The following is an 11,106-nucleotide window of genomic DNA, read 5'->3' on the forward strand; positions in this document are numbered from 1 at the left end:
TAGGCGTTTCGTAGTGTACAGAATAGCTGTGATCGTTATGCTCGACGTATTCACTTCTACGTATGGTCGATAGATAAGATTTTTATTCCCAAACGAGAGACGACACTTGCATGGTCCACGTCCGCACCTGACCAGCGAAGAAAACGGTCCGCGTACACTTTTCTACGCCCTCTGTTCTCACTTCACCGCCTTGTACCAGCTCGCACGAGGGTTCGAGAGCCTCGCACAATCCACGATTGCTCGCTGCGACCATGATTCAACCACTTTTCTCTCTTTCTCCCCGGAAGTAACGAGACAATGTAATACGATGTACGTAGGGCCACGCATGCACACAGTGTACCTGAATCGTTGGACGATGTTCGAACGACGAGCTCGATCGCCTTTTAAATTCGAGTATCGAGAGTAACTGCGAGTAGAATTGCGCTCTGAATAAGCGTCTGTCGATGAACAAGACGAAGACGAGGCTGAGGAGCTTCAATCGCCTTTTAAATTCGAGTATCGAGAGCTGCGAGTGGAGTTGCGCTCTGAATAAGCGTCTGTGGATGAACAAGACGAAGACGAGGCTGAAGAGCTTGTCGAGAGAACGTCGCAGCCCGCTTCTCTGACTTTTGTAGCGCGAGTTAGCTCGGTTTCGAGACGATTCCTCTTTCTTCGCGAATGAGAGTAGAAAGGGAAGACACTTGGAGGAACGTTGAGTGGAATTTATAAATCAGCTGGTTCGTTTCTGCTTTCGCGAAGCCGCGCAGTGTCCTCGAGCTTCCTCGGAGACTCTCGATCGCCAGCGAGCCACGTCGTGCACGAACAGACGAAGACGTTTCCACGGTTCGATATCAAGCCTCGATACCATCGATGGTATCCGCGTCGAGCACCTCGTGCCTAGAAATAAATTGTAGACCCTCGCGACGTTCTCGCGCGCTCGAACGAGCGTTTCGTCGACCCTGAATCAAAATGCAAGCGACTGCAAGTGTATCATAGACGAAGGGACTCGATGTTGCAGTGATCTGTGGATCATCGATTCGTGAATCGAAGGATTTGACGATTTTAGCGACCAAGGTAGCCTCGAAACGCTCTCTTCTGTGGCACGAACGCGATTCACGGTTCTTGTTCAAGTATAATTCTCTCGCGAGCTTGCGAAAGCAGCGAGGAGGAGCGTTTTCGCGTACACTTGAAAGTAGACACTCGCAGCAACAGTTGACGATCGAATTTCGTCTGAAACTCGCTGCGATCGAGCGTAAATGCACAGAAAAGGTACGAGGGATGTTGGACGAGCATTTAGCTGCAACGTCGTGGTACGGTCACGCGACGCGGCAGCTTATGCTCTGACAAGGTGCCTCGTACTTGATTCCTTCGAGACCAGCCACGGCTGAAAGCGTTTCGAGAAGCTTTTTTTAAAAAGACGACGCGACATCTGGAAGAAAGAAAGAAATGGGACGACGAAGAGGAGTCTCTCTGATCTACGCAGAAAACTTGGCAGACGTTTCGTCTTTTAATAATCGTGTCCCTTCTATTCTTTCCGTTCGTTCGAAGTCTGCGAAGTTTCCTGCCGCGTTCCATTCAAGCCAGCAGATTGGTCGAAACCAACGACAGCAGTTTACGCGCGACGAATATCGAAGCGACGCGCCTGCGACAGCTGCGTTATTCTTCGAAGCAGAGTCTCGAACAGCGAGGAGAGATCGATCTTGCCTCGCGCCATCGAACGGGTGGACAATCGTAATGAAATTAAGTGAAACTAGGCTAATTTTCGCGTTCCCAGAGATCTCTCGCGAGCGAGCACTGACGTAAGAAGAGTTGAAACGAGTACGCGCGACGAGTTCGTTCGACGCTGGCGTGTGCGTCACGTGTAGTCGCCATCTTAGATGAATTTTTGTATGAAAATGGAAGAGAGAAGTGCGATCGATGAGGAAATCGAACGGATTTAGATGTATAAAGAGAGAGAAAGAGAGAGAGAGAGAAAAGATTGAGACGAAAGATACTTGGAAGCGAAGAAGAAACGAGTATGCGGAGGGTAGAGCCGCGTTTTTATTTTTCTAGCGATTCTATGTACGATGCACGAACACTTGTACGTCGTCCACACACAGACACACCCTCCCACAAGATTTCTGTTTTTTTTTTTACCTAGACGTTTAGAAAGAGCGACTGCGAGCACGCGTACGTGTAACGAGGAAACGAGAAAGGGAAGGACGATGGATACTTTGCGACGACAGTTTGTTTTGTGTATGACGTGTATAGGAGAAATAGTAATTCGATATTATAGAGTACTCTTTTTTTTACCGACCAAAATTTATACGCCTAGAAATCGCTCGCGTGACAAGCAATGGACGACGAGGACGAGCATCAAACGATGTGCAACGCGTTTAAGTCCACTTTTTTCGACAACCGCGGCGATCTCACCCTTGTTTTTTCTTTTCTTTGATTTCTCTCGATGCTAGCAACGTTCACCACGCGATTATTCGCGATTTACTCCGTTGAGAACCGTAGTCACTTAGCTCTGAGTTGCGATGGATTGTCGAGTCAACAAAACCCACGAGCGTGAGATTCGCGTATCGAAGGGTCCATCAAGCCCTTCGACGCTACAACCAGGGTCACCAGATCGTTCTGGTTCAAGCTCACGCATAGATTCGAGCGTTTTAACTGGAACTTTAACCAGAAACGACGTTGAATCGACTTCGAGAGGACTTTAGTGGTCCAAAGAGTACACAGAACGTGAGTTTGAAAGGACGAACTCGTGTCCTTTGACTGTAGTTCGCTTTCTTCCTGAATCCTCGTTGATCCACAATGGCGAGACGCGTTTCGAAAATACGCACGAGCGATCCATCAAGATGTATCGCTGACGCACGCTCTTTTCTTCGATAGTTTGACATCGACACGTTCGAGGAGGCAACGATCGAGAGACGTGGACGCGACTGAGAATCGACTCGTCGATCGTTCGACGACGCACGCGGACCGTTTCGTTTCTCGTCGCCATTTTGCTCGACGAAGAGGAGCGGTCGCGAGAAGACGCGCGCGTACTCGAGGAGACGGCAAGCGACCAGTTAAGAAAAGAGAGAACGAGAATGTCGCGCATGTAACCCGAGAAAGTGTAACGCAAAAATAGGTATATGATTATATTACATGATATGCATACAATTGTGATCGTGAGAGTATCTGTTACGAATAAAATAAATTACGAATAAACCGGCGGGGCTCGATTTCCAACGCTGGCTCGAGTGCTTCGCGGCCCTCCCTCGTTCCAGCGCCAATAACCAGACAATATCGTGTGATTTCTATTAACAAAAATTCCTTTATTTCCATCGTTTAGATAACAGTTCGAAAACCTCGACTCCAGGTGGACGTAGCTGACGATGATGGACTGCACGCCACCAGTCGAGATCGCAGGTAGCCAAGGACGCTGAAAACGAAGCTTACACCAGTGTCTCACACGCGACTATATCTCATTTCCTTTCTTCACAACGGAAACACAACAGTGTCTAATGATGAGGGACGTAGCTCTGCGCGTTCTGAGGACACCCTGGCAGCAAGCTCGACGCGTCCTCGTCAGTGGGACACAACATCCCCACGAGGGTGTAATCGACGAAAGGTGGCAGATCGAGTTCACCAACGTCCCCAAAGTTGTTCAGTCCTGATTGAGTCGACGCTGTGTTGCCAATGGCCATCTCAGGCAGCCGCGTGTCCAGCACCTCGCAAGTGTAATGGCAGCGATCGTTGCCAGGGTAGAAGAACGGCTCTGAGCTGTTCTGCGACTGCATCGTCGTCGCGTCCATGCCATTCGCGTCTGAGAACAGTCTCTCAGCCGAGTCAGGGTTCGTTTCGTGGCCACCGTAATTGCTCTGCAGTCTCTCGTCCAAGACCAGTCTATTAGCGCTTTGCAAAGGTCGATTGGTCAGCTGAGTCTTCGCGTCTGAGTGCTCGAACATCTGACTGTAACTATCGTAAGAGTAATGCTTGTTCTCCAGTGGACTGCGACCAGGTCGAACCGCGTCCATCATTCCGTTCTCCTTTTTTGGATAGACGTTGTAATTGCCTCTGTCGATTAGTCCAGACTGGCAGTTCTCTTTGGGGAAACAGTTGACGTCTCTTCTGGTAGCCAACAGAGTCTCCTCCTTCTGAGGATCGAAGCCAGGGAAGGTCAGACGATCGTCAGGATGATTCTGAGGCCAGAAGCTAGCCTCGTGATCGTTCTTCACCGTTTCGTCCACGAAATTCTTCTGGTTCTCTCGCTGATAGCCTTGGAAGTTCAATGGATTCAGCTGGTGGTTCACTTCCTTGTCAGAGACGTAATGGCTCACTGGTCTCTTGGCGCAGAAGCCGTTCGAGTCTTTGTCCGTTTCGAAACTGGGGAATTGGAGTCTGTCGTCTTGAGGGATGCTCAAGTGGCTGCTGCTGGAATCCTCGCTGAGGAACTGGTTCCAGTAGGTCTGGTCTTGGTGCTGCTTCATCTCGTACTTGATGGTACCGCTGCCAAGATCGAGCAAAGTGGGTGGAGATCTCGCTACTTCGTGAGAGTTCATGGAGAACTCTGGTCTCAGAGGTTGGTCCAGCTGGAAGATCTCTTCTGGCTGGAGCAGTTCTCCAGTGAATGGCGGGAAGTCGGGGTAGGAGGCTTCCTGTGGCACCTGATTGGGGAGATTGTAACCGAGTGTGTTTTCTTGAGGTGGTACGCTGTCTTGAAGCCAGTATGGGGCGTCGTTCGAGGGCGTTTGTGTGGGGTACATGGCTGTTTGATGGTGGTGGGATTGTTGGTAAGTCGAGACGTTCGTTTGCAGGCCACACATGCACTCGAATGGCGGACAGGAACACGAGTATCCTGAAAGAAACGATATTGGAAATATTCATTTGTTTCATGGAATAAAAGTGTATGCGTTTGGGAATGTGCACTTTGAATTTGAGAATTTGTAGTACTTGCGTTTGAACTTTAACGCGGGTTATTTGAAAACAGACAAGCTAGTGACATCTGTCAGAAAATATGGCTACTACTGTTCTATATTACTATCAGTCGTTATAGACTTCTACAGTGTTCTATAAAATTATTATAGCAAAAATGTGTACTTTTTTGTAAGAACATTTATAGTGACAGATATACAAAAATTACTGAGACACAGAAAATACAGTGTAAAATAAAATACACGTGATTTAGAGCAGAATAGAAATTACCTTTATCTGGTATCAATGGCGGAGGTTGCGCAGTTCTAGGCGGTTGTTCGATCGTCTCAGAGTTCGATCGTTTCGTTCCACGCAGTGACATCAACTGTAACAACATAATTCACCATTCTACAATTTCAATTTATCAATAAACCATTCCTGCAAAGCTATAAACCAATTGATACAACAGCAAGTAAAAACTGTTTCAGATACCAGGGACCATCACATGTAAGCTATTCCAATTTGAAAAAATTCGCACGTTTCGATTTCTCGATTCGAATTACTGGTCTCAGATAAAATGTACAATTTTAAGCTTCGAAGAAGGGTAAAATGTACAATTTTAAGCTTCGAAGAAAGGTAAAATGGATTTGTGAAACGTACTTTGCAGGGGCCATCGCATTTAAGCTATTTCAATTTGAAAAAATTCGCGCGTTTCGACTTCTCGATTCGAATTACTGGTCTCAGATGAAACGTACAACTTTAAGCTTCGAAGAAAAGTAAAGTAGATTTGAAAAACGTACTTTGGAGCCCAATGCAGCCTCGCTCGCGAGGAGGACCGCCAAACCGCGCACCCTCCTGCCAGCGCCCACGCTCCTCCTCGCCTCGGACGTGGACTTCGCTTCCGGTCGCGGATGGTCGTGCTGGCCCTTGGCTTGGAAGAATATCGCGTGCTCCGTGTGCCGCCAGAAATGCGTCACTGGGTAACCGCAATGACCGCGACACGAAAGTATCTCCAGTCGACCCGTGCATTGTCTGTTTGGGCACGGTTTGCCCTGCTGCTTTTTCCTCGCCTGCAAAACGTCCGCGACACTTCGATAGTAGCGTGCACCATAGAAAATTGCCTTCAATCTATGCCTTTGCCCGTAAATACGACCATGGTGTACCATAGAAAATTGCCCTCAATCTATCTCTTTGCTCATAAATACGACAATGTTCTGTTTTGTAACGTCTGATAGCCTCTGATAGACGCTTTCAGATTGCTATTCATCTTTCTTTTATTTCTTGAGATTCATGTAGACTAGAATTGAGCAAATAATTGTTGAGCTATCGTTTTAGAAATAGTTTTGGACACAATTCGAAAGAATTTTCTGTTTCTGAATTTCTTGAGATTTATGTAGAGTTCAGCAAATAATTGTTGAGCTATCGTTTTAGAAATATTACTGGGCACAATTTGAAAGAATTTGCTGGTTTTGATATAGATGAATAATTGGTGGTTTTTTGTACAATAAATGAGTGTTCTTACCTTGTCGCATATCGCTGGTCGAAGGTGAACTCTCCCACCGCCAGGTAGGACGCATTCTTGCGAGCAGACCAGCACACCCAGACAGGACTTCTTCAGGATGCTCACGTTGTGATTATTCGTGTTCCTCATCGCCCATCCTGACGCGTGTCGTCTCGCTTCCTCGCAGTCTGGTCCGTACACCCTTCTAACGTGCCCATCAGCCCATTCGCACCAGGGGTCGTACTCCACCACCTGCGAATCGATTCGAATTTGCATTAGAAATTTGCTGAGCGATGGAAAATTGCGAATGGTCTTCATTATCAATGGAAAATTGTAAATATTCTTTGGTATCAGTGACAGCTCGTGTGTAGGCACTGTACAATCGCAGCACCTTTGATTTCCACTTGATATTGTCGATGACTTAAAGTTAATATCAATAGCCATTCCACAGTTTATGAAAAGGATACAGAAAAAATTGTGAATGGTCTTCACTATCAATGGAAAATTGTAGATATTCTTTGGTATCAGTGACGGTTCGTGTGTAGGCACTGTACAATCGCAGCACCTTTGATTTCCACTTGATATTGTCGATGACTTAAAGTTAATATCAATAGCTATTCCACAGTTTATGAAAAGATACAGAAATTTTTGTGGAACTGTGCATTCTCGCTAATTTTAGCCACGAACCGCTACTGTTCTGTATTAATGATTGAAAAGGTATTTTCTATGGAATATTTAATGAATAAGCCATACCATAACTTCTTGTATCGTTCTCCATATATAATTGTGTACTTATGATAAAAGATTAACTGTGGAATTTCACTTTAGAGTTAAATAAGTGCAATTAAAGTAAAGCAGTAACGAGAATATACAGAGCAGAGGCTTCAATTATAAATTTCACAAGAAAAGTAAAACCGTCCAGTTAAAAATTACATTTTTATTGGATAAGAAACTAGTAATTATATAAATAGTAAACACAGCGAATTAATAACTTTAATTTCCACTTGAGCTTAAGTTCTGTCGCTGATTCACTCGAAGACTGCCACTAACTCTTCGATGTTCGTACACTCGACAGCGGACGTTGGTATTTTCCTACGAAATTGGGGAAAATCGCGAGTCCTTTGGATATTCCCAACCGTGACTGTCGATGGGGATTACCAGAGCCGAAGAACGAGTCTTGGTCAGAGTTATATTTAATTATTCTGCAGAAATGAAAGTTGTATGCGAGTTTTGCGTGAAATAATTACCCTTGGTACGTTCGAGTCGTTGATGTCCCATTCTTGGTGAGGGTGTTGCTGTTGCTGGTTGCCGGCAACAGTCGCTGACATCGTCGGCGACCCAACGCGACTCCTAAGCAGAAAACACAATTCCATCAGTAATCACATTACAAATTAATAAAGAAATTCGTAAGATTGAGAAACGAGAGCTTCGAAGAGGAAGAAAAGAAAAAAGTAAGAGTGAAATTTAAGGGTTGTTTTCGTTTTCTTTCATCCCTGTGCGGTGGGGATCAGAATACACCCACAGTATCCCCTGCTTGTCGTAAGAGGCGACTAAAAGGGGCTAGAAAGGATTAACGAAGGTGTAGAAAAGTGTAGCAAAATTTAATTAAGAAAAAGAATAATGTTTACAAAGTTAATAAATGAAAGTAGACATCCCTGTGTGATGGGGATCAGAATACATCCACAGTATCCCCTGCTTGTCGTAAGAGGCGACTAATAGGGGCTTGGAAAGGGTTAATAAAGATCCAGAAAAGAGTAACTAATTTTAGTTGAGAAAATGAAGAATGTTCGCGGAGATATTGAATGTAAATGCGTGGAATGAGAATGCATGGGATGGGTATGGAATGAGAAAGGTATGAGAGAGAAAAGAAGAAATATACGTAGGATAAAGATTGTTTAAAATAGTGGAAGGGTGGAGGTAATAATAAATTTTATATTTCTGGGGTTTTACAGAGCTAATAAATAACTCTTCCACGCATTTACTACAATGGATGCAGAGAAATGCTTTTTTTCTAAAGATAAAGAGTACCATTTTGGTGCATCCCAATGCAATTCGATTTAAATCATTTTCAAATGAAATAATTACAAAACTTCCATTCCTATGGCAATGTTAAATCTTCAGTACACTTACAGGACACCATAAAAAATTATACAAACCATCATACGACACTCGTGAGTCTCAAAGCATTAATTGCAACATCAATCGTTCTCCAATTTCAAACTTCAAATCCATCAGTCAATATCAAATTAAATCACAACGATTCTCAATTGATTGTACGTTCAATTATTTCAACAATCAACTCGAACAATGTTCAATTATTTCAACAATCAACTCGAACAATCACTGCACGCCATCAACAACCGAAATAAAATCACGCAACGATTCACAATCGATTGTATGTTCAATTATTTCAACAATCAACTCGAACAATTAGTCCACGCCATCAACAGCTAAAAGTAGAACGACTCTCGTCCCAAAGAAGAGAAAGACGTTCACCAAGAGACGCAACTCGATCAAGCACGAGCTCGGAAACCCGAGCCAGGATGGCATCGAATTTGAGGCCCAATTTAGGATTACGTAACGGGCCCAGGGTAGCGCGAGGCCAGCAGCATTCGAGATAAAATCCCGATTTATGGCACGCGGCTGGCCGTAGCTTCGCGCCCATACTTATGGGAGCCCGTGGGTGGCCTGACAACGGGCACGTTCGCCGGCTTTCCGGAATCCTCGCATCCGTCCCGAGCGATTCTCGATCGCGGCGAAAAAAGATCGATTCGCGCGGCAGTGGAATTCCTGGCTCGCCGCCATTTTATTCAACCCTCCCCAGAGTCCCTTTACGAGCGTTCCTCGACTCTTGGTTTCAAACGGACGTTTACGAGTCTGTCCACCGGCTTGGCTAAACACCTTTACACGCGCGAGAGTCGAGTAAATTTCTGATAAGACAACGTGGAAGGTTCGCGGGTGTTCAAGTTGTCCTCGCATTTTTTTGGTGGTTTTAGAGAGAATTTGAGTGGATATTGGACGAGTTGCAACGTTCTGATTTTATTAATCGAGCCTCAATTAAAAGGTTCGCAGGTGTCCAAGTTGATCTCTCACCTTTCTTTTTTGGTATTTCTAGAGAGAATTGGAATGAATATGGAACGAATTGGAACGTTCAGATTTTATTAATCGAGTCTTAATTAAATCTGATGATAGTTTTTTATTTCTCGAGGAAATTATTTTTGAAGAACTTTGCAATTTGGAAATTTAATATAGGATATTAGTGTTGGGTTGTGATTGCTTTGGAAGAGTTCGTTTCCTTTCGATGCCAGTCACATTTAAGGCTTTGCACTCGACTGTTTCACGGAAGTTAGCGATAACGATGATTTTTAATCGCTCGAGAGAATTATTTTTGAAGGAGATTACAATTTGGAAATTTAATGCAGATATATCAGTGTTGGGTTGTGATTGCTTTGGAAGAGTTCGTTCTCTCTCGATGCCAGTCACGTTTAAGCCTTTGCACTCGACTGTTTCATAAAAGTTAACAACAGTTCCTATTTCTAATGTCTTCAGCAATTTCTATTTCAATAAAACACATCACAGAAATAATTGAAATCACCAATTAATGTTAATGTCTCTACAGAAGTGCTTCAACACTTTAGAGAAATAATTAATGCTGATGTCTCTACAGAAGGATCATCCAAGTGCGAGGATTTCAACTTTCGTTCCGAGCAAGCTGTTCAGTTTAGAGTGTCGCATTATTTCTCGATCGAAACCAACAGATCGATCGAGGATCTGATCGTACGGATCTCGAATTCGCAACACGACGACGCGTTACGAAATTAACAAGCCTGCGGTCGTTGAAACGCTCTCCATAGTCGCGTATCTCTCGCGAGCAACGATTCCGCATAAATTCTCCGGGTAAGCGTTCCCTCGTGTCAGGTCACGCAGCAGCTTCTGCCTTTCTCTCGTTGACATTACAGCCCGCGGTTATGATCTGTGGCCGGCATTAAACTGCGCGAAAACGATCGCCAGGATGCGACGAACAGAGAGCTCGATGCTCTTCGATGTTCCCCATTCTTATCGCTAATTCGACGATAAAACGTGGCGCCAATGGTGTTATCGTTCTTTCAGATGGCTCGCGACTAATCTCGAAGCCCCTCGAATTTGGAATACTTTGCGAAGTTCGCGTTAGAAAGTGGATACTCGTTTCGAATAATTCATTTGGAATGATAGTATTTTAATTTCGTGCCTCGAATTCGTATCGAGTGATAAGTTCAACTTGAGTTCAGCGATGATTCCAGTTGGTGGAAGACTCTAGCCGCTAGTATTCTAATTTCATGCCTCGAACTCGTATCGAGTGATAAATTTAATTTAAGTTTAGTGATTATTACAGTTGGTGGAAGACCCTAGCCACTAATATTTTAATTTCACGCCTCGAATTCGTATCGAGTGATAAGTTCAACTTGAGTTTATCGACGATTACAGTTTTGGAAAGACCCTAGCCGCTAGTATTTTAATTTCATGCCTCGCCAATGCTGTTATCGAAGCCTCTCGAATTTAGAATACTCGCAAAGTTTACGTTAAGAAAGTATATACTTATTTAGAGGTAATTCGTATCGAGTGACACTATTTTAATTTCCTGCCTCGAAATCGTATCGACTGCCAAGTTTAACTTGAGTTTATCGATGGTTTTAGTTTGGTGGAAGACCTTAGCCGCTAATATTTGAATTTCACGCCTCGAACTCGTATCGAGCGATAAGTTCAAC

The 11,106-nt window shown here is 44.4% G+C and overlaps 1 protein-coding gene across 1 annotated transcript; it reads right to left on the minus strand.

The window, feature by feature from the left end:
• Positions 1 to 3,467: 3,467 nt before the first annotated feature.
• On the minus strand, positions 3,468 to 7,734 carry LOC143431355 (uncharacterized). Its single transcript, XM_076908026.1, has 5 exons — positions 7,609 to 7,734; positions 6,383 to 6,613; positions 5,661 to 5,930; positions 5,152 to 5,245; positions 3,468 to 4,804 (listed from the first exon to the last, which is right to left on the minus strand). Exons 1-5 carry the CDS (start codon positions 7,732 to 7,734, stop codon positions 3,468 to 3,470), a joined length of 2,058 nt encoding a protein of 685 aa, XP_076764141.1.
• Positions 7,735 to 11,106: the final 3,372 nt, after the last annotated feature.

This window comes from Xylocopa sonorina, chromosome 17 (genome assembly GCF_050948175.1).
Source record: "Xylocopa sonorina isolate GNS202 chromosome 17, iyXylSono1_principal, whole genome shotgun sequence".
Lineage (NCBI taxonomy): Eukaryota > Metazoa > Arthropoda > Insecta > Hymenoptera > Apidae > Xylocopa > Xylocopa sonorina.